At 65.6% G+C, this 22776-nt stretch overlaps 1 protein-coding gene across 4 annotated transcripts; it reads left to right on the forward strand.

Annotated features, from left to right (window-relative positions):
• Positions 1-1127: 1127 nt before the first annotated feature.
• Positions 1128-22671, forward strand: APC2 (APC regulator of WNT signaling pathway 2). Of its 4 annotated transcripts, none has more exons than XM_059159234.1 (15): positions 1128-1253; positions 7137-7295; positions 7452-7542; positions 7676-7856; positions 9382-9490; positions 9578-9694; positions 10166-10243; positions 10381-10479; positions 11053-11428; positions 11812-11907; positions 14459-14598; positions 15069-15146; positions 15336-15452; positions 15823-16037; positions 17028-22671. In XM_059159234.1, exons 1-15 carry the CDS (start codon positions 1200-1202, stop codon positions 21982-21984), a joined length of 6867 nt encoding a protein of 2288 aa, XP_059015217.1. In that variant the 5' UTR covers positions 1128-1199; the 3' UTR covers positions 21985-22671. The 4 variants fall into 4 exon arrangements, with proteins under 4 accessions (XP_059015217.1, XP_059015214.1, XP_059015216.1 ...); XM_059159231.1 differs by lacking the exon at positions 1128-1253 and adding an exon at positions 4118-4533; XM_059159233.1 differs by lacking the exon at positions 1128-1253 and adding an exon at positions 4118-4533 and having other exon boundaries at positions 9581-9694.
• Positions 22672-22776: the final 105 nt, after the last annotated feature.

The following is a 22776-nucleotide window of genomic DNA, read 5'->3' on the forward strand; positions in this document are numbered from 1 at the left end:
CAACCTAAATAAGCAAGTGTCCCCGCCCCCTTCCGCAGGCTGCGGGACGGCGCGGCCTGCAACCCCTGCCATCCCCGCTAGTTCTCACTGCCCAGCCTTTGCAGGGGCTGTGCCGTCTACGCGAGTACCCTGCCACGGGTTCACGGCACCGGCGTGCGGAGGCCCACGTAGCGCCCTCCTCTTGCTTGTTCCTTGCTGTTCCAGGACTTAGCACGGTTCCTAGTGACAACCCCTCCTGGACTCCCCTCTACCTCCCACCTCGGAGTTCCGCACGGCGCCCTCCGCCCTGTTCTTCCCGCTGCCGCCAGGGGGGGCCGGCGAGCACACCGTGGGCCCACACGCCTCTCGGGCCCCCCACGCGGGAAGGGCCCCAGTCCTCCCACGTTCACGGGACCCTGCAGGACACCTACCCCCACATACTTCGTCCCCGTCTGCCTCCTCCCTCGGCGCGGCTCGCTGCCCCTTGTGCCCAAGATGCTCTTCGTGGGGTCTGTTAGGTGCCCTTCCCGCGGCCTCCCACGCCCCCACCTCCCGGCTGTTTCCCGCGCTCACGGCGAGCGGACGGACTGTTCTTCCCCCTCCTCCCAGGGTGCCCATTTCCCACGAGCAGGGTCTTGACTGTTGGCTGTACATAGCAGGTGTTTGGTGGATGTTGGCTAAGTGACCGGATGTCTGTTTCCGTGTGGTGTCGGCCAGCAGGTCCCGTCCGTACGCAGCGCCCAGCCCGGAGTCCCGCAAACAGGATGCGCGCGGCGCACGTTTGCCGAGTGACGAATGGACTGAGCGCACAGCTCGAGCCCGGCTGCTGCGGGCCCCGTCCCAGCGGGCACCCGACGGCTACTGCCGGCAGCGCCGCCCTCCACCCTTCCGAAAGCGCCACTCTCCTTCGCACCGCTCGCGCTCCGGGTTCCAGCCCGCTCTTCCTCCGACCTACCCCTCTCCGGGTTCCCACCTTCTGCTCCCGAGTCCTCAGTCCCGCGAGGCTCCCTCCCCCGGCTCCTGCGAAGTCCCGCGGACCCGCTCGTGGGTCGCCCCCCTCCCCAGGAGTCCCCGCCCCCAACCCCGCCGAGCGAGCGAGCACTCTTCGCGTCCCTCCGCGCAGGCGCAGGGAGTCTCGGCGAGGCCTACCCCCCCCCCCCCCGCCCCAACCCGAGCGGCCGAGGGCGGGGCGCGGGCTGGTCCGGGGCGGCCGCGGCTCCATGGGGCTCTGGGGGCTGCTGAGCCTGCTACACTCGGCCTTCTTCGGGGACCAGGTAGGGCGTGGGGGCGCTCCACGCGCACGACTCTTGACGGGTCTGGGGTCTCGCGCCGTCGCCGCGGAGACCGTTGCCAGGGAAACTGCCTCGGGTTGCGAGCCCCTCCCCCCGCGTCGCAGGGAACCCCCACCCCACCCCGGGTCTGCGCAAGCGCGGCCTCGCCGTGCCCAGCTCCCGGTCTCCGAAGGAGACCCCCAGGATCCCTCCTCACTGCGCGGGCACAGAGAGCACCTGGGGCGGCGGGACCGCGACGGGGCACCGCCCTGCCGAGGGTCCGTCCCATACAGGAGGGTAGAGGCCGGGCCACGCCCTGCACCTTTTCTAGCCTCGGTTTCCCCTCTGGGCTCCCGGCTGAGGGCCTACTCCGCCTTTCGCCGAGGCTGACGTTCCTAAAATGTATCCCACCGAGGCCCAAGCGTTTTGCGGCTCTGTAATCGTGCGGAACCCTGCGGCTCTAACATCCCCAACTGAAGAGGAAACTGAGGCTGGGGGCGCAGCGGGGAGCCCAAGGTCACGGCCTCGGCAGGGCGGGGGGCCAGAGCGTGGGGCAGAGGCGTCGGGAGAGGAGCCGGCCCGGACGCCGACGGGGGAGCTGTCCGCGGTGCTGACGGGACGCTGGCTCGCCTCCTCCCCGCCGGGGGAAACTGAGCCCCAGAGCTCTGGCAGGCGACTCGCCCCGATCGGGTTTCAGGGGCGCGGCCTCACCACTCCCCCATCTCCGGTGCCCGTCCTTCTTCGCCCGTTAGGGCCCTGCTCCATCACCCGGCTGGGCTCCCAACTGGTCGCATGACAGACCTGGTGCCTTCCTGCTTCCTTCAGCCCTACCCCAGCTGAGTGGCGGGGGGGCGGGCACCCCGGGTCCTACCCACCCCTCCGCCCCTGGCACCGCGGAGGATCAGTGAAAGAGGGCGGGGCATCAAGTGGGAATTGGCGCTGAGGTCAGGATCAGAAGACTCAGACACTGAGTGACCGTGTTGTATGGGGGCCGGATGCTGGGACCGCGGTGGAGGGGAGGGAGCGGTCTCTGGGTGAGGGTGGGGCTGAGCGAGCCCCGTGGTTCCACAGCAGCAGTGGGGAGCGCAGAGGGTCCCAGGAGGGTCCCCGGGAAGGGTCTCCACACTAGGCCTGGGTGCTGTACATTGGGGGGAGGTCTCTTTCATTCCCCCAAGGCTGGGACTGGGGTCCTGGGGTGCTGTATTTCCCAAGGTTCTATGGTTCTCGAATCTCCATGATGCCTGAGTTTTGTGGCTCAAAAATTTACAGGGTCAGGGATTCTCGAGGAGGAGGAGCAGGGGCTTCAGAGATACAATGTTCCAGAGGCTTGGGGACAAGAGCACCTGGGGGGACCTCAATCCCAGGTGCCCTCAGCCCTCCAGGACCCAGGGCTGCTGAGGTTCATGAGTGAACTCCAGCAGGGCACTCCCTGGCTTAAGCCTCAGTGTCCTCATATGTATGAGGACATGGCTGGCCTTTAGGCCACTCTAAGATTTTTTGGCTGAGAGGGGCCTGGGGGCCAGTGACCTCTGAGACTGGGTGGGGGAGGTGAGACCTAGTTCTGTGCGGGCAAGGGTTCTCCAACCCACCTCCTAGTCAACAAAACAAGAAACCCGAGGTCAGAGAGAGAGAGGCCCAAGGTCATGGCCGGGAATCAAGGTAGAGCTAATGCTGTGGCCCTGAGCCCTCTCCTTTCCCCAGCCCCTCTGTCCTGCTCTGCGGCCAGTTCAGCCCATGACCCTTCCAGGGGACTGCCCCTGCTCCAAACCCATCATAAGGACCTGACCCAGGCCTAAACCCACATCCCCTGAGAGGGCACTGATCCCAGCTCCGGAAACTGCACACGCTGTTCCTTTAGCCCGGAACGCTGTTCCCCTCCTTGCTTCCATGGCCAGCTCTTCATCCTGAAGAGGCCAAGCACCATGTCCCCTTCTCTGGGCAGCCTTCCCAGCTTCCAGAAAGAGCCCCCTTGCCCACTGCACCCTGTCCTCAAGCCCCACGGGCTGCGGACTGCTGTGTCTGGCTCTCGAGGGTCCGCTCAGGGCCCCCAGCATTGCCAGCCCAGGACGGACACCGGGGGCCTCCTGCAGCAAACCCAACAGAAAACAGTGTGGCCCCCTTGCCCTTGGCTCCCTGTTGTCCCGTCGTTCCCTGCGCCAGCCCTAACTGAGGCTGCAGCTGCCTCCCCCATTTTACCCAGGGGGAATCAGGTTCTCTGGGCAAACGATTTGCCCCGGCGTCCCAGCCAGGAAAGACAGAGGCAGCCCCCCTAAACCCTCTCTCCTGGCCCAGAGCCCCCTTTGTCCTCGTGCATGCATGTGTCTGAGGCAGGAAGGACTGGCCACAGCTGCGAGATCCTGGCTCTGGGTTTTAAACCCTCAAGTGGTTCTGGGGACCCAGGGAGGAACTGAGGAAGTGGGGGGGGGGTCCCCAGGCCCCTCCCTCTTCGGCCTCCCCCTCTTCGGCCTCCCCTTCTGTGAGGGTGAAATAGAAGTGTGACGAGAGACAGAGACACAGGGAGACAGAGATTGCAAGAGACCGAGCGACATGCGGGAGGTCAGGAGTCACGGCCGATGCCCGCGGAGGAGTTCTGCCAGGGAGACAGAAATGCCAGGGTCGCAGGTGCTTCTCAGCCCGCCCATCCCCCATGCTCAGTCCCTCATGCCAGTCACGGCCCTCCCTGCTGGCAGGGGCTGGGGGGTCCAGCCTGGGTCCTTGGCCCTGCCCTGCTCTCACCCATCTGCACAAGGCCTGGCTGGGTCCGTGGGGAGGGGCTGACCTGGCTCCTGCCCCCCCCCCCCCCGATTCTGATGTAACATCCAGGACTGGGTGTTTCACTTCCAAATTCTCCGGATCCAGCCGCAGGGGGTTCTTAAGGCCGCTTTACTCCGGAACGTGTGGGGGACACGGAGCCCTAGACCACGGGGCGCCCCCTTCCCTTGGAGGGGGTTCACCCCCCTTTGCACACGCAGTCCCTGAACCCGCCCGGAGGCGCGACGTCCCGCTGCCGCCGCTGGTCCCCGCCCTGGGGCCGCCATTGGCTGTTGCCATGGCACCAGGCCTTCTTCCCGCGCCGCGATTGGCCGCGGCAGCTGCATCCCGCATCCCGCATCCTCCCCCGCTCGCGGTGGTCTCGCCCAGCCCCAGGAGCGGCGGCGCCGCCTGGGCAGGCCGGGACCGGGCTTTGTCCGCCCCGGAACCCTCTGCCTGCGCCGCCAAGACCCCGGAGACCCGGAACCCACGCCCCGCGGCGCCCCCGCCAGCCCAGCCCGAGCGAGATAAAGTAAGCGGCGCGCTTCCCTGGGTGGAGGGCGGGGGGCGCGTCCTCCGCCTCTGCTGGGGGTCTCTGTCCCCTGGTCTCTGCTTCAGCTCTGGGCACACTCTCCGGAGCCTCGGCTTCTGCAGGGTGGAGCCAGAAGGGAAACTGAGCCGCGGGAAGGTGGACGCCTGCGCCACTGCTGCTATCCCCACGCACACACCCACTCATGGGGTTCACCGCTCGGACCTCCCACAGTCTGCAGGCAGGCCTGTGTGTGCTTGGGGATCGTGCCCCACCTCTCTGGACACCAGTTTCCCATTCTGTCAAGTGGGGCATGGCTTGAAGGGAAGAGAAGGGCCTCTTTGGGCCACATCTGTGCCACCCCTCCCTGCTCAACTAGACCAGCCCCCTGCTACTGGTGCTTTCTCTTCTGCAGTGGAGATCTCCCAGGGAGGTTCCTGGGAGTCCCCTGGCGCAACCTGGAGCTGAGCGGCAGGCAGGAGGGCTTCCTGGAGGAAGTTGCACCTTGAGGGATGGCAGGGTTTGGGAAAGGTGCTCCAGGTGGAAAACCGCACACGCAGAGGCCTGGTGGAAGAGCACGGCTGTGCCACACCAGGGGATGTGGAGGAGTCAGGTCTTATCTCAAGGGCACTGGGGAGCCATGGGAAGTACTGGAGAGAGGGAAGGACTCCAACCAGTGACTCTCAGGACTTCCTTCTGGCTGTGCGTGAGGAGTGGACTGTGGGAGGCCAGCGAGGCTGCCCTGGTGGCAGGGCTGTGGGGAGTTGGGCGAGAGGGTCCAACTGGGCAAAGCTTGAGGGGCTGGTGGGAGTGTGGAGTTGGGGATTCAGGCTGGAAAAGAGGGGGTCTGGTGGGGGCCTTGCTGCCAAGCTCAGGCTGATGAGGATGCCGGGGGAGCGAAGGTATCCCAGGCTCGGCCTGGAACATCCATGCAGACACCTCTGAGGGAAACGGGAGCTGGGAGGCTACCCTGGGTGGGGCTCAGGGAGGGGGCCTAGGTTGGTCGAGGGAGTGGAGGGATGTGCAGGCGGTGTTGCGCCTGGCTTAGTGCTTCCTTCTGGTGGGGCAGGGCCTGGGAGCCTCAGCCAGGACACAACTCCAGCCCAGGGAATTTGCCGCAACCTCAGGCCTAGGTCCCAGCTCTGCGACCCCCGACAGAGCCTCGGTTGGGACCACTATTGGGGTGGGAGATGAAGGCTGTGGTCCCCAGGCAGCTGGCCTTCCCTGCCTGGCCCCCGGCTGCCCTGTGATCTCTGGTTTGCTCCATGACCACTGGCATGCCTGACCCTCTCATCAGCCTGCAGGATGGGCCAAGCATACTGCGTTCCCATGGCTCAGATGGGCAAACTGAGGCCAGAGCGCACCACCTGGACTCCTGAGTCCTTCCAGGACCGGGTTCCAGTCGTGCCTTGTCTGTCTCCCTGGCCTCACTTTCTTCCTCTGAGTACAGCCTGTTGGTGGTCCCTGAGGCTCAGGACTGTGACCGGGAACTCGGAAGACAGGGTCAGGCACACAGTAGGTCTTCCCGGTGGGTTCGGATGGCCTGACCTCATCTCGCATCTTTACAACAGGCCCAGCATGCCCTTGGTGACCCCCGGGGTGGGTGGGGTGGGGAGGGTTCTGTGGGTAGGAGCAGAGGGACAAGGGCCTTGAGCGAATGAATGCAGGTGGGGGTGGGGGTGAGGGCGCGAGGGTAAGCGCCTCCCTGTGGGCAAGGGGAAGGCGGGCTGGTCTGGGGAGGGGCTCCCAGGAAGGAGGTGGGGAAGACGCCTGGCTGCCATTGGTGCGCCTCAGACAAAGGCGGAGGGAGGGGGCGAGTGCTGATGGGAAGGGAACAAAGAGGGAAGGGGCGGGGTGGGGAGGAGGGGGGATAGCTCGGGGAGGGCCTAGCCAAGAGAGGAGGGGCCGCCAGCCAGCTGGACAGGGGAAGGGGGCTGGGCCACAGTGAGAAAGGGCCGCCACACACAAAAAAGTGGACGGCAGTGGCAGAGCCCAGGAGACGGGGCATGGGGCCGCCGGGGCCGCCGGGGGGCTGACCAGAGGGCAGTCAGGCTGGGCAGGCAGCTGCTGGGGCTCCAGCTGTTGGTGAAGGGGTCTGGGCGGCGGGACATCCAGATTTTAGACCCCCAGGGTGACTGCGATGGGCTTGGGTCTGTCCAGTTGAGGGGGTCGCCACATCGGCCTGGCCGTCGCTCTTCGCGCTGCTTTTTCTTGGCGGACACAGCCTTGTTCTCGCCCCTCGGCTGGGCCAGCCGGTGGTCTCTTCCCCTCACTTCTGGGCGGCTGCTCTCTGTGGGGGAGGCCCGTGGCCATCAGCAGGTGTGTCTGGGAGCCCAGCAGTGAGGCCGGCCAGGTGCCGGTGTCTGCTGGTCAGCTGCTCATTTGGGTTGTGTGTCTCGACGTCCATCCCATGGCTCTGCACACATCTGTCGCTGTCTGTTGCTCCGCTGGCCATGCTGCATGGCCTTGGGGCCAGCCCTGCAGCGGTCCACACCAGGCAGTCCTGTGGGGACTCACCCCCCGGAATGGATGGGAGGGCTAGGACTTCGGTCAGGGGCCACCCGTCCCTAGACCTTGGGTGAACCTTGTCTGACCTGTGGCCCCAGGCACTCCAGGAGCTGAAGATGGCGAGCTCCATGGCACCCTACGAGCAGCTGGTGCGGCAGGTGGAGGCCTTGAAGGCCGAGAACAGTCATCTGAGGCAGGAGCTGCGAGACAATTCCAGCCACCTGTCCAAGCTAGAGACGGAGACGTCCGGCATGAAGGTGAGGGTGGGGCTGGGCAGAGGTTGGAGGCACAAACACCAGGGTGCTGGACCAAGAGTCTGGCAGGCCAGGCTGGGGCATCTTGTGGTGGGGGTGGCTCAGGGGAGCCCAGGACATCCGGCTTACGCTGCTGGTGCTCTCCCACCCCCGCCGTAGGAGGTCCTGAAGCACTTACAGGGCAAGCTGGAGCAGGAGGCCGGAGTGCTGGTGTCCTTGGGGCAGACGGACGTGCTGGAGCAGCTGAAAGGTGAGGGTGCTGCGGGGGGCCCCTCTGCACACTGGGGCAATCTGCAGCCTTCCTCCAGAGGGAGCTGGGAGGAGGAGGAGGAGGAGGGGCAGGAAGGGGCACTGACTTCTCCCTCTCTTCCGTGTCCATACAGCCCTGCAGATGGACATCACCAGCCTGTACAACCTCAAGTTCCAACCCCCAGCCCTAAGTCCCGAGCCCGCGGCGCGGACCCCCGAAGAAAGTCCCGTCCATGGCTCTGGACCCTCTAAGGACAGTTTTGGGGAGCTGAGCAGGGCTACTGTCCGGTTGCTGGAGGAGCTGGACCGGGAACGGTGAGAGACAGGACGTGGTGGGAAGCCCCACCCCCAGCCAGCTCCGCCCCAGCGATCCCTGACCCCTGATTGGCCCACCGGCAAGTGCCCCACCCACCTCCTGAGCGGACCCTGCTAGCTGTGGCTGGTCTTCCCCCTTTCTCCGTCCCAGGATCTCTGGAGGACAAAGAGGAGGGCTCCTGGGAGATGTCCTCAGGGGTCCCCAGCATGCAGGCCTCCCCAAGGACAGGGCTGTGTCCACTGCCAGGGTCAGGACTGGAGCCAGAAGGGCTCAAGGCAGCCTTTGTGGAGAGAGGGGCTGTGGCCCAGGAAACCCGGGCCCATGGCCAGCAGAGGAAAGCAGCGTCGGGGCGCCCAGCTCGGCTCAGCTGGGTTGTGTGGGGTCTGACGGGGCAGTTCAGGAGTGGCTTGGAGTCATGTCCATGCCGTGCTCTGGGACCTCAAGCTAGTCTCCTAACTCCTCCCAGCCTCAGACTTCTGCTCTGTAATTAGATGGAACATAGGCCAAATTATTTGAAGTCAATAAGTTTTTGAGGCGCTTGGGGGGCTCAGCAAGTTAAAACCTTTGCGCTCAGCTCAGATCATGGTCTCAGGGTCTTGGGATAGAGCCCTGCATCCAGCTCTCTGCTCAGCGGAGAGCCTGCTTCCCCCCCCCCTCCCTGCCTCTCCGCCTACTTGTGATCTCTGCCAAATAAATAAATAAAATCTTCTAAAAAATAATAAAATAAAATAAAGTTAGTAAGCATTTTTAAAAGATTTTTTTTAAAGATTTTCTTTATTTATTTGACAGAGATCACAAGTAGGCAGAGAGGCAGGCCGGAGGTAGGGGTGGGGGGTGGGAAGCAGGCTCCCCGCTGAGCAGAGCGCCCCATGTGTGGCTCGATCCCAGGACCCTAAGATCATGACCCGAGCCAAAGGCAGAGGCTTAACCCACTGAGCCACCCAGGCGCCCCTTTTTAAGATTATTTATTTATTTATTTGGCAGACAGAGATCACAAGCAGGCAGAGAGAGAGGAGGAAGCAGGCTTCCCGCTGAGCAGAGAGCCCGATTCGATTCCGGGCTTGACCCCAGGACCCTGAGATCATGACCCAAGCCGAAGGCAGAGGCTTTAACCCACTGAGCCCCCCAGGCAATAAGTTTTCATTTAAAGAAAAGAAAAGAGCCTAAACATTGAGCTCTGTACAATGGGAACAGAAGGGCGTGCCCACAGCGCTGTTCCGAGGGAGGCTGTTGGGCCTGGATCAACCCGAGCCTGACGTGGTCTTCGCAGGCTACAGGGAGACTAGCTGGTGCGGGAGAAGCGTCAGGGGCACAGCAGCCCCCTCGGAGCATGTCTCCGGGGACCAGACCTTACCAAGGAGTCACCTCTCTCCTTTGCGTGAACGCCCCGTCCCACCCAGCCCCGCGAGCACCGAGGCTGGTGCCCTGCCGGGAAGCAAGGCTTCCAGGGAGCAGGGCCCGCGCCGCGGCCTCGGCGGCCCCCCCCCCCCGTCCGCAGCCCGCGCCCACCGACTGCCCCCTCAGGTGCTTCCTGTTGAACGAGATCGAGAAGGAGGAGAAGGAGAAGCTCTGGTACTACTCGCAGCTGCAGGGCCTGTCCAAGCGCCTGGACGAGCTCCCGCACGTGGAGACGGTGAGCGGCCGCAGCGCGGGGCGCGCGGGGGCGGGCGCGGGGCTCGGGCCGGGGCGCGCCCTCACCGCGGCCGCCCGCCCCTCCCAGCAGTTCTCGATGCAGATGGACCTGATCCGGCAGCAGCTGGAGTTCGAGGCCCAGCACATCCGCTCGCTGATGGAGGAGCGCTTCGGCACGTCGGACGAGATGGTGCAGCGCGCGCAGGTGAGGCGGGGCCGGAGCGGACCGCGGGGGGCGGGGCCTGGCTCGGGGGCGGGGCCGTAACCCTTTGTGGGTGGGGCCTGAGGGGGAATGAGGGCCGAGCCGGCCCGGGGGGGCGGAGTCCGAGAACAGCGGGGGCAGGGGGCGGGCGGTGGGCGGAACCGAGCGTGGCAGGCCCCGTGGCGGAACCGTGCGTGGACGCGATCCGATCAGGGAGTGGGTGGAGTCCGTTCGGGTTGGGGTTGGGCCGCGGGTGGGGCCGGGCTGTGCCGCAGTCAGGCAACGGGGCGGGGCTCAGGGCGGGTGGGGCCAGGTAGAGGAGCAGGTGGGATCCGAGCCAGGGGCGGGGCCAGGGAGTGGGCGGAGTGGGACGTCGAAGAGCAGCTCGGGCCGCGGGTGGGGTCCTAGCCGGGAGGGGGCGGGGCCAGCTCCGGGGCGGGGCCAGCCCTGGTGAGCGCCTTTCTCTGCGCTCAGATCCGCGCTTCGCGCCTGGAGCAGATCGATCAGGAGCTGCTGTCCGCCCAGGACCGCGTGCCGCAGACCGAGGCCCAGGTACCGGGAGGGGTGGAGCAGGAACGGGCCCGCAGCCCCCACCCACATCGTCATGGGGCTGTAGCCGGCATCCGCAGTCTGGGCACTTTGTGGGGTGCTCCCCAACCGAACCCCCAGGCCCGGTGTTCTCCGCACAGGCCCTGCTGGCGGTGAAGTCAGTGCCGGTAGAGGAGGACCCGGAGACTGAGGTCCCCACGCACCCTGACGACGGTGTCCCTCAGCCGGGCAACAGCAAGGTGAGGGGTATCCAGGTTCGTGGGGGGCCCGGCGGCTGGCCTGAGCTGCGAGGGGTGAGGGCGGCCTGCTGGGTTGAGGTACATGGTAGGTGGGTCCCGCGTCGCTGTCAGACGTGGGGGATTCTCTCTCCTCTGTCTCCATAAAGTGTCCTCAGGTGTGGAAGGGCCACCTGGATGGGGGGTTGCGGTGAGGCTGGCAAGGCCAGCATGTGCTCCGGGGTTGGGAAGGTGGGTGGGGGATAGCTGTCCTGGGGCCGGTTCAACCTAGTCTCAGACGTAGGAGGTCACCCACGGGAGTACCCAGGGAGGGACCACAGGGTGGACTCTTGGGCCTCCAGAACTGGGGGTACTCGGTGCTGGCTGACGCCTCCCATCCCCTCCCCACGTGTGTGCGCTGGCCCCCAGGAGGATGCAGAGCAGGGGGGTCAGGGTGAGCCAGCGATTCTCCCGGGCTGGGGTCCCAGGACTCTCACTGTGTTTGGGCGGCGCACTGGAGGGCCGCGGCTAGCCCTGGCTGGGGCCCGGTGAGCTGGGCAGCGTTCCCCGCCTTGACTTCATCCTCTGCCCTTCCAGGTGGAGGTGGTCTTCTGGTTGCTGTCCATGCTGGCGACACGGGACCAGGAGGACACAGCCCGCACCCTGCTGGCGATGTCCAGCTCGCCGGAGAGCTGCGTGGCGATGCGCCGCTCGGGGTGTCTGCCGCTGCTGCTGCAGATCCTGCACGGCGCCGAGGCGGGCAACGGGAGCCCCGGGGCGCCGGGAGCCAAGGATGCACGGATGCGCGCCAACGCGGCGCTGCACAACATAGTCTTCTCGCAACCGGACCAGGGCCTGGCGCGCAAGGAGATGCGCGTCCTGCATGTGTTGGAGCAGATCCGGGCCTACTGCGAGACCTGCTGGGACTGGCTTCGGGGCAGGGACGACGCGGACGGAGGCGGCGAGGGCGGCGGTGAGCGCGCAGGAGCTCCGGTGTGGGGGGGTAAGCCGGCAGCCGTCCAGGTCTCCCGCGGACTCCGGCTAGAGCCTTAACCTTTGCAAGCAGGGTGCAGTCTGGGGCCCTAGTGTTTGCAGGTCTTTGCAAACTTAATATATGGCAAAAACACTGCCAAAAGGTCCTTAGCACCAGGCACTACCTCATCGGCCTTTGCGATGCAGCGGCGTGGGCCGCACCCTGTGACTTGACTTTAGACAGGCTCTGGGGGGCCCCCCATGCGCCCGCGAACAGCGGTTTGAAAAGCTCTGGGGTCCCTGCAGGCCTGTGGGGTGGAGAAGGCAGGGAAGGGCAGGGACATACTGGCAGCAGGTGGCTCTGACCTGACCCCTGTCCCGCAGCCCCTGTCCCCATTGAGCCTCAGATCTGCCAGGCCACCTGTGCCGTGATGAAGCTGTCCTTTGATGAGGAGTACCGCCGTGCCATGAACGAGCTGGGTGAGTGCCCCCTGGCTTCTTCCAGGACTCCACACCCTCTCCTGACTGGCCCTGGGGGGCCGCTGGGCCTCATTCTGCCCAGGGCTGGCTTGGTAGCCACCAGGATGCTGGGGCTCAGAGAACAGGGAAGCGTCTCTGCTCAGGGAGCCTGGCGGGTGGCGGTGGGGGTCGACCTTGTGAAATCCTAGGTTTGTGAGCATTACAGGTGTTATGTCTCTTTCCATATACGAGTCCTCGAAACCTGGGAAAAACAAATAGCAAAGCTCAAACATCACACCCGTGTATGCTCAATTTCACTGTCCGGAGATGCCGCTTCTCGCCTAGCAGGGGCTCAAAACACGCAAACGGGCAGACCCCGTGCGGGTTGGCTGCGTGGGAGGCATGTGCCCAGCCCTGGGGGAGGGCTCCCCCCATATGCTGGATTTACAAAGGAAGACACAGGAAAACAAGGAAGCAGGCAACCCAGAGAAAACCCCAAATCTGGAAGGCTTGTGTGCCCAACAGGTAGGCGTCGGCCGCAGGCAGGTGTCTTACTCTCCCTCTGCAGTCCCCTGTGGTAGGGGGCAGAGGAGGTGGTCCAGTCTGCCCCGTGCACAAGACACCTGCACGCGTGTGCCCCAGAACGTAGTCTAAACACAGGAGGCCAGCGGGCCCCAGCCATGCTTCCCACCCACCGGCACGAGGCCAGAACAGAGAATTTCTGTTGGCTCCGCATGCCCTCTGACCTTGAGCCCTTGGACTAGGAACATGTAGACTGTCCTACGGAACTGGTTCTGAGTGTGGCCCAGGACCCCTGGGGGTTCCTGACGCCCTCCTGCGAGGTCCCCAAGGTCACAGTTGTTGTGATAAGGACACAAAGATATGATTTCCTCTCCCACCCTGTCTTCTGCCAGCGTTTCCCTCTGAGGGCCGCTGGGCTGCACATTCCAAGGGCTAAGAGGCTTCATTCTCATTTTCAGCAGGAGCGTATGCACCGCTGTCGCCCACAGGCACAGAATCTCTTTGGGGTCACAAACCTCACAAACGTTCAGAGGATACAGGGGTCCTAAGGGCAAAACACTCACATGCCGCCGGCGTCTGCCAGGAGCCCCTGGCCCGGCAGCTGAGGTCACAGCACTTGCTGCCTGTTCTTGTCCGCGTCCTTCCTGTGGGTTTCCACCTTCGGGAGGATGAAGGGCCTTGGAAGCATCCCCCGAAATCACTTATAATCACATATTAAAGTTGTTAGAGGTGCCTGGCCGGCTCAGTCGGTAGAGGCAGTGACCGTTGTTTGAGTGTTGTGAGTTCCGATCCAACGTCGGGCCTGGAGCCTGCTTAGAAAATCAACTTGTGGTAGAATACACGTAAGATCCGCTGTCGTAACCGTCTCTGAGCACACAGCTGCGTGGCGGGAAGCAGTCACACCCCCGCCCTCCATCTCCAGAACTTTCCATCTCTCCACACAGAGACCCTGTCCCCGTGAAGCATGGACTCCCCACCCCTGCCCCACCCCCGGCTCCCACCCTCTCCTCTCTGTGTGGCTGGGACTCTTCTGGGGCCCTCCTGGGAGTGGGGTCCTGAGGGTCCTTCTGGGTCCGGCTTATTTGATATAAATACCCTCGAGCAGAACGTTTTTGGGGTCTGCCCATGAGGTAGCAGGTGTCAGAGTGTCCCGCCTTTCTGTAGCTGAGGAATGCTGCGTTGTGGACAGACACACTGTGTCCACCCATCCGTCCACGTCCGCTGATGGACATTTGGGTTGTGTCCCCCTCTTGGCCACTGTGAACACATCGCAGGCTTGCGTTGGAGGTTTTTATAACAGTGACTTACCACTTATTACCTGGCCAGCACTATGCCTTTTTTTTTTTTTAAAGATTTTATTTATTTGACAGATCACAAGCAGATAGAGACGCAGACACAGAGAGAGGGGGAAGCAGGCTCCCCGCTGGGCAGAGAGCCCGATGCGGGGCTCGATCCCAGGACCCTGAGATCATGACCTGAGCCAAAGGCAGAGGCTCAACCCACTGAGCCCCCCAGATGCCCCTCGCTGGAGGTTTTTAGATGCGCACCGTTCACTTCCTGCCCCAGGGACACTGGCATTTGCCCCCATCATCTCTGCCACAGGGAGATGGAGATGGGGCTTCTCATGCTCGCGCTGCGGCTGCGTTCCCTTGCTCCCTACGGACCCTATCCCCTGATTCGTTTCCCCATAGTACCTCCTGAGCACGGGCCATCCATAGCCTGCCCTCCGTGGCTCGTGGTCTGGAGAGAATTCTCGTGGGGGATGATGGGGGGCTTCCCTGAGAAAGTGACTGGAGCTGGGAGCAGAGCCAGTAACCTGGGCAAACAGCAGGGAAGAGCACTGCAGGCAAAGGGAACAGCCTGCAAAGACGCAGAGGCTGGGGAGTAGCCCTGGGGGCTGGGGAGGGGGACCTGAGCGGGGCAGGTGTGGGGAGGGAGGGAGCGGAGAGCGTCTGAGGCCTGGAAGGAGGCAGGGGGTGGTTTGGGGAGTCCAGGCCATGGGCGGGCACCCCACAGGCGCACCACGCCCGCCCCGCTCCCGCCCCTGCAGGTGGGCTGCAGGCCGTGGCAGACTTGCTGCAGGTTGACTACGAGATGCACAAGATGACGCGGGACCCGCTCAACCTTGCCCTTCGCCGCTACGCCGGCATGACCCTCACCAACCTCACCTTTGGCGACGTCGCCAACAAGGTGCGTGGGGCAGCCGGAGGCTGGGCAGGGTCAGCGCTCTCCAGGTCGGAGCCCTCAACCTCACCACAGCTTCGAAACAGCCCTCAGAGATGGAGACAGTTGTCCCCAGTTTGCAGGCGGGTAGACTGAGGCCCAGAGAGGGCTGGTGGGGCCGAGAAGGCTGATGTCTGCATGCGATCAGCCAGGCCACTATGCTGCTGGCTGCTCTGGGGCCAGCTCTGCCGAGAATGGGACCTCTGGACTAGGGGGCGGGTGTCCGTGCTGGCCTGGGCCTGTTTCCTCATTGGATCAACTGGGTAAGTGCCGCCCCTCCCCTGTGGCACGCGGCAGTGAGGACGGGGGCTGGGCTCAAGTTCTAGCACACAGTAGGTGCTCAGTGAGCAGAGGCGGGAACCTGAAGGTGGAGGTGGGTCGACTTCATGCCCCCTGCCCTGCCCGGCATGGCGTGATTTCCCTCTTCACACCAACAGGCCACGCTGTGTGCCCGCCGGGGCTGCATGGAGGCCATCGTGGCCCAGCTGGCTTCTGAGAGCGAGGAGCTCCACCAGGTACCTGGGCAGTGTGGCCCCAGGAGCGCCCTGCGGGGTGTCCCACTGCCTGAGGCCTTTCTGCTGGCCAGGCTCCCTCTCCCCTGGGTATTGGGCATCCCCTCCAGTCTCTGCTCAGCTCCACCTGGCACAGGGGTGGAGGCTCGGGTGGCCTTAGGTCCACATTGTCCCTTCTCTGCCCCGGCCCAGGTGGTGTCCAGCATCCTGCGCAACCTGTCCTGGCGGGCTGACATCAACAGCAAGAAGGTGCTGAGGGAGGTCGGCAGCATGACTGCCCTGATGCAGTGTGTTCTTCGAGCCTCCAAGGTGGGCACCAGCTGGAGTGGGGGGCTGGGGACAGGGAGACCTCACCCCAGGCCTCAGGAAGAGGGACCGGCCAGGGCTGTTCAGTGCCAGCCACAGCGCAGGGAGACCTGGGAGAGGGGGTGAGTTCCCCATCTCGGAAGGAAATCAAGCCAAATAGTGCACTGGAAAGCATCTGGTCACACCTGGGGCTTCCAACCCTGTATCTCCAGATCCTTTCACTGTTGGTTGTACGGGTAAATGGACCTGGGTGCCTTTCTTCCCGGCCTTCTGTCCACACCTTGACAGGAACAGCTGAGTGGGCGGGGCTGGCCTGGTCCCTGCTCCCTCCCCGCCCCCACACCAACCCCCACCTTACCCGATCTGTGTCCAGGAGTCCACCCTGAAGAGCGTGCTCAGTGCCCTGTGGAACCTGTCGGCACACAGCACGGAGAACAAGGCGGCCATCTGCCAGGTGGACGGTGCCCTGGGCTTCCTGGTGAGCACACTGACCCACAAGTGCCAGAGCAACTCCCTGGCTATCATCGAGAGTGGCGGTGGCATCCTGCGCAACGTGTCCAGCCTCATCGCCACCCGGGAGGACTACAGGTCGGCCCCCCCAGCCCATGGCCACCGGGGGTGGAGGGCGCGGGGCCCTACACTGGGAGAAGGGGGTCGCCCCCGTGCAGTTTGGCTTGGGGATGACAGAGCCCAATTGGCTGTGAACGAAGGACAAGCCTTGTTCTGTGCTGAGAATGGACGGTCCCAACTGGTCCCTAGGGACCACATTTTTTAGTGTAAGTATATCTCAAATCTTGTGTGGAATATACTTATACTAAATTTTAAACTAATTTATTTAAATAAAAATATATATTACTTTCTAAACATTAACAAATACTTGTTCTTTACTGAAAATTTTATAAATACTATTAAGAAATATTCATCCCTTATCAAAATAAAGTATTATTTATGAGACAATAATCATTAATGTTTTTGACGTATAAAAATATGTATAATATTTATGTTTAGTGTAAGTATATCCCAAATATGGCATAGGCTATACTTGTGCTAAAGATTTTATTTTTTTTTTTTTAAGATTTTATTTACTCATTTGACAGACAAAGATCACAAGTAGGCAGAGAGGCAGGCAGAGAGAGGGGGGGGGGGGAAGCAGGCTGCCCGCTGAGCAGAGAGCCCGATGCGGGGCTCCATCCCAGGACCCTGGGATCATGACCTGAGCCGAAGGCAGAGGCTTTAACCCACTGAGCCCCCCAGGCGCCCCTAATATATACATTTTAGTAAACATTTAGTACGTTTTCTGAAATTCAGTTACCTTACTCTTACTTTGCTAAGACTGGCTCCCCCACTGCTGTCCCATCCGGGCAGGGCAGGGCGGAGTGGGGCGCAGTGGGGCGCAGCGGGGCGAGGGACCGGGTCTGGGGGGAAGGGGCGGGGCGAGGGGAGGTTAGTCCCAGCACAGGGGAGGGGCGGGGCAAGCCGTGGGTGGAGCCCAGCGATGGGTGGGGCGCAGCGGGGGCGGGGCCACGCGGGCTTGACGCTGCCCTGGCCCCGCCCCGCCCCGCCCCGCCCCGCCCGCAGGCAGGTGCTGCGGGACCACAACTGCCTGCAGACGCTGCTGCAGCACCTGACGTCGCACAGCCTGACCATCGTGAGCAACGCCTGCGGCACGCTCTGGAACCTGTCCGCCCGCAGCCCACGGGACCAAGAGCTCCTGTGGGACCTGGGGGCCGTGGGCATGCTGCGCAACCTGGTGCACTCCAAGCACAAGATGATCGCCATGGGCAGCGCCGCCGCCCTGCGCAACCTGCTGGCCCACCGCCCCGCCAAGTACCAGACCACCGCCACGGCCGTCTCCCCCGGCGCATGCGCTCCCAGCCTGTACGTGCGGAAGCAGCGGGCGCTGGAGGCCGAGCTGGACACGCGGCACCTGGCGCAGGCACTCGACCACCTGGAGAAGCAGGGCCTGCCGGAGGCGGAGGCCGACGCAGCCTCCAAGAAGCCCCTGCCGCCCCTGCGGCACCTGGACGGGCTGGCCCGGGACTACGCCTCGGACTCGGGCTGCTTCGACGACGATGAGGCGCCCTCCCTGGCCACTGCAGCTGCCACTGCGGAACCTGCCAGCCCCGCGGTGCTGTCGCTTTTCCTGGGGAGCCCCTTCCTGCAGGGGCAGGCGCTGGCCCGGGCCCCGCCAGCCCGCCGCAGTGGCCCAGAGGCAGAGAAGGAGGCCAGCGGGGAGGTGGCCGTGGCGGCCAGGGCCAAGGCCAAGCTGGCGCTGGCGGTGGCACGCATCGACAGGCTGGTGGAGGACATCTCCGCCCTGCACACCTCGTCAGACGACAGCTTCAGCCTCAGCTCTGGGGACCCTGGACAGGAAGCACCGCGTGAAGGCCGGGCCCAGTCCTGCTCTCCTTGCCGGCGGCCGGAGGGCAGGCGGCCAGAGGCTGGCAGTCGTGCCCACCCGCTGCTGCGGCTCAAGGCTGCCCACGCCAGTCTCTCCAATGACAGTCTCAACAGTGGCAGCACCGGTGATGGGCGCTGTCCCCGCGAGCACACACGGTCCTGCCCACTGGCCGTGCTGGCTGAGCACCGCGAGGGGTCCCCGAGCAGCCAGGTGCGGCCCAGCCGGCTAGACCTCCACCTGCCAGGCAGCCAGGAGCCGGCATCCCGGGACGGCTCTGCCGCCGATGCCTGTGTACGCACCATCAAGCTCTCGCCCACCTACCAGCACGTACCGCTCTTCGAGGGCAACCCCAGGGCAGGCATGGGGTCCCTGGCCCCCGGAGCCCGGAAGCAGGCCTGGTTGCCCATGGACGGCCTGAGCAAGGTGCCGGAGAAGCTGGTGGCAGAGACCGTGCCACTGTGCCTGTCGCGCTGCAGCTCCCTGTCCTCGCTGTCCTCAGCTGGCCGCCCAGGCCCCAGTGAGGCTGGGGACCTGGACAGTGACTCATCCCTGGAAGGGCTGGAGGAGGCTGGACCCAGCAAGGCTGACCTGGACGGGGCCTGGCTCGGCCCCGGGGCTGCCTCTCTGCCCGTGGCCATCCCGGCTCCGCAGCGGGGCCGGGGCCTGGGAGTGGAGGACACCACCCCGTCCAGCTCCTCGGAGAACTGCGTGCAGGAGACGCCACTGGTGCTCAGCCGCTGCAGTTCGGTGAGCTCCCTGAGCAGCTTCGAGAGCCCGTCCATCGCCAGCTCCGTGCCCAGTGACCCATGCAGCGGGTTGGGCAGCGGCACGGTCAGCCCCAGCGAGCTGCCCGACAGCCCCGGGCAGACCATGCCTCCCAGCCGCAGCAAGACGCCCCCGCTGGCCCCCGCGCCCCCCGGCGAGCGGGAGAGCACCCAGTTCAGCCTGCAGTGGGAGAGCTATGTGAAGCGCTTCCTGGACATCGCCGACCGCCGCGAGCGCTGCCGGCTTCCGTCTGAGCTGGACGCGGGCAGCGTGCGCTTCACCGTGGAGAAGCCGGACGAGAACTTCTCCTGCGCCTCCAGCCTCAGCGCGCTGGCCCTGCACGAACACTATGTGCAGAAGGACGTGGAGCTGCGGCTGCTGCCCCCAGCCTGCCCCGAGCGTGGCGGCAGCGGCAGCGGCGGCGGCCCCGGCCTGCACTTTGCAGGGCACCGCCGGCGGGACGAGGCTGGTAGCTGTCTCGAGGGCCCGGCAGCCACTGACCAGGAGCTGGAGCTGCTGCGCGAGTGCCTGGGGGCGGCGGTCCCCGCCCGGCTCCGCAAGGTGGCCTCGGCGCTGGTGCCTGGTCGCCGCGCACTGCCCGTGCCCGTCTACATGCTGGTGCCGGCCCCCGCCCGGGGGAACAACTCCTGCGCCGACTCCGCTGACGGCACGCCCGTCACCTTCTCTAGTGCCACCTCGCTCAGTGACGAGACACTACAGGGACCTCCCAGGGACCCGCCCAGCGGACGCTCCGACAGGCAGAAGCCTGCGGGTCGTGAGGCCCCGGCCAGCCAGGCCACGGGGCACAGGCACAGGGCATGGGGTGCAGGCCGGAGCCCGGAGCAGGCCCGGGGCGTGGGCAGGAGCAGGGAGGGGCTGGAGCTTCCCCTCCGCCAGCCCTCGAGCGCCTGCAAGGACCAGGAGGTCTTCCGCCCCAGCCCAGGCCGCGGGGACGGGGCGCTGCAGTCTCTGTGCCTCACGACGCCCACCGAGGAAGCTGTGTACTGCTTCTATGACAACGACTCAGACGAGGAGCCCTCTGAGGCGGTGGTGCCCCCGCGGCGGGCATCCGCCATTCCCCGGGCAGTAAAGAGAGAGCGCCCGGCTGGCAGGAAGGAGGTGCAGGCTGCACCCAAGGCTACGCCCAAGGCCACGCAAGCTGCCCATGCCCAGCCCAGCCTCATTGCCGATGAGACGCCGCCGTGCTACTCCCTGAGCTCCTCCGCCAGCTCCCTGAGTGAGCCTGATCCCCCCGAGCACCCAGCAGGCCAGCCCCAGGCTCTCAAGCCGGCTGCCAACAAGGGGCTGGGCACTGCAGGGGGTCGTCATGGCCCCCCGAGCCCACGGGTGCAGACAGGGCTGCTCCGGCGCGGTGCCAATTCTGCAGTGCCCAGGCGCCGGTTCCAAGCGCCGGGCTCTCGGCGCCGCAAGCCCCAAGCCACCCAGCCAGACAAGCAGCCTGCAGAGGGGCCCCGGGAGTGCGGGGACGAGGTGGCCAGCTCTGACCATGCCTCAGACCTTGACAGCGTCGAGTGGCGCGCGATCCAGGAGGGCGCCAACTCCATCGTCACGTGGCTGCACCAGGCGGCGGCGGCGGCCACCCACGAGGCCTCGTCTGGGTCTGACTCGATCCTGTCCGGGTCGGGGCTGTCGGGGAGCTCCACCCTGCAACCCTCACTGCACAGGAAGGGACGGGGGCTGCAGGCGGGGGGCCCCGCGGGCAGCACTGCGAGGCGGGAGAAACGGGACTCGGCCCTGGCCCAGCACAGCACCAGCGGCCCCGAGAAGCTGCGAGGGGCTCAGAAGACCACGGGCAGGGTGCCGGCCGTGCTCCGGGGAAGGACTGTGATCTATGTGCCCAGCCCGGCCCCCCGGGCCCAACCCAAAGGCCACCCTGGCACCCATGTGGCACCGAGGAAGATGGGACCCCTGAGTCCTGCGCAGCCAGGAGCCCCCGCCAAGACCCCCAGCCCTGGGCAGCAGCGGTCTCGAAGCCTGCACCGGCCTGGCAAGAGCTCGGAGCTGGCGGCACTGAGCCCTCCCCAGAGGAGTGCCACACCGCCCGCCCGCCTGGCCAAGGCCCCCTCCTCGGGGTCCTCCCCCGCCTCTCCAGCCTCCCAGGCCCCTACCAGGAGGCTCCCCACAGGCACTCAGGCAGCAGGGCCCCTCCCCGGCCCCGGGGCAGCTCTGGTGCCCCAAACACCCATGCGGGCCCTGCTCTCTAAGCAGCACAAGACGCAGAAGTCACCTGTGCGGATCCCCTTCATGCAGAGGCCAGCCAGGCGGGGGCCGCCAGCCCTGGCCAGGGCAGCCCCGGAGCCGGGTCCCCGGGGTCGGGCGGCAGCGGAGGGAAGCCCTGGCGCCCGAGGGGGCCGCCTGGGCCTTGTTCGCGTGGCCTCTGCCCGCTCCAGTGGCAGCGAGTCATCGGACCGCTCAGGTTTCCGGCGGCAGCTGACCTTTATCAAGGAGTCCCCCGGCCTGCTGCGCCGCCGCCGTTTGGAACTGTCCACCCCAGAGGCTGCGCGCCCCGCCTCACAGGGTGGCTCACCCCGCCGCAGTCAACCCGCGCTGCCCGCTGTCTTCCTCTGCTCCTCGCGCTGCGACGAGCTGCGGGCAGCCCCCAGGCAGGCTCCAGTCCCCCAGCGAGCCCCGGCAGCCAGGCCCAGTCCCAGCGAGCGGCCTGTCCGGCGCCCCAGCTCCGAGAGCCCGTCCCGCCTGCCTGTGCGCACCCCCACCGCCCCACCCGAGGCGGTCAAGCGGTACGCCTCCCTGCCGCACATCAGCGTGGCCCGCAGGCCCGACGGGGCCGCCCCCGGGGCCGGTGCGGACGCTGCCCGCCGCAGCAGCGATGGAGAGGCCCGGCCGCTGCCGAGGGTGGCGGCACCAGGCACCACGTGGCGCCGCATCCGGGACGAAGACGTCGCACACATCCTGCGGAGCACGCTGCCTGCCACTGCCCTGCCGCTGACGGGCGCCCCGTCCGAGGAGGGCCCCAGCGGCCCCCCACAGCGCAAGACCAGCGACGCCGTGGTCCAGACGGAGGACTTTGCCGCCACCAAGACCAACTCCAGCACGTCTCCGAGTCTGGAAAGCAGGGGGCCCCCCCAGGCTGCAGTCTGCGGCCCCAGCACACTCACCGGCAGTGATGTGGACGGGCTTGGCCCCACCAAAGCGCCCACCTCTGCTCCCTTTGTCCACGAGGGCCTGGGGGTGGCTGCAGGGGGCTTTCCCACCAGCCGGCATGGCTCCCCCAGCCGCTCGGCCCGTGTCCCCCCCTTCAACTATGTGCCCAGCCCCATGGCGGCAGCCGCCACTGACTTGGCCACAGAGAAAGCCCCCGCCGCTGCCCCTACCAGCCTCCTGGAATAGTGGCCAGTGCCGGCCTTCTAGAACATCCTCTCCTGGCCAAGGGCTGGTCTGGCTGTCTGGAGGGTGGTCCTAGGGTCCATCTACCCATCAGAGCCTCTGCCCTTGGAGCCCCACTGCAGCCTGAACTGGCCTCACATCTCATGCACAGACGCTTGCTTCGTGCTGCGGGGGCTCTGGAGGGAACAGGCTGCCGGCGTCCTCTCTCGGCCCAGCCTGGAGGGAGCATGGCGAGGCGGTCTGGCCCCAGGCCGGCCTCCACACGGGGACGCCCTCCCAGCCTGGGCTGCCCTCAGCAGCCCCGCTCCAGCCCCCCCTCCCTGCTGGGCCCAGCCTCAGCAAGACCGTGTCAGGAGCCGCAGGGAGGTGACAGAGTCCGCCCCGGGTGGGGGGCAGGGCTGGCGAGGGTGGCCCCATCAAGCAAGCGCCTGCCAGCTGGGGGGCCTCGGCATCTGTCCCAGCCTGCACTGGGGCGCAGCCTGTAATTTGGGGAGGCCCGGTAATTGGTTAATGATGGCTCTGCGGGTGAGTTTGCCTTCTCAGCCCCAGCTGGGGAGTGTGGGGGCAGGGAGTGGCTGAGCCCAACTCAAAGCCCCTGCCCCGTCCTAGACCTTGCCGCGAGGGAGGCAGGAGGGCCCCAGGGGTGGAGTGTGGAGCAGCCTGGGACAGGGAGAGGCCGGTGCGCGGACAGCAGAGGTGGGAGCTGCCTCTGGCTTCGACAGAACCCTGGTTGGGGGAAGGGGGGCCCCTGGAGGTGGGCACGGAGCAGCAGGAAGGAGACCCAGGTGACCGTCC

This window comes from Mustela lutreola, chromosome 2, assembly GCF_030435805.1.
Source record: "Mustela lutreola isolate mMusLut2 chromosome 2, mMusLut2.pri, whole genome shotgun sequence".
Taxonomy (NCBI): Eukaryota; Metazoa; Chordata; class Mammalia; order Carnivora; family Mustelidae; genus Mustela; species Mustela lutreola.

Bases quoted from the DNA above. Each gene is read 5' to 3' on its own strand.
- APC2 (XM_059159231.1), top strand. From the start codon at position 4,300: ATGGCACCAGGCCTTCTTCCCGCGCCGCGATTGGCCGCGGCAGCTGCA. The intron at 9,491-9,577 runs GTGAGCGGCCGC...CGCCCCTCCCAG, and splicing joins AGCTCCCGCACGTGGAGACG to CAGTTCTCGATGCAGATGGA. The intron at 11,908-14,458 runs GTGAGTGCCCCC...CCGCCCCTGCAG, and splicing joins CCGTGCCATGAACGAGCTGG to GTGGGCTGCAGGCCGTGGCA.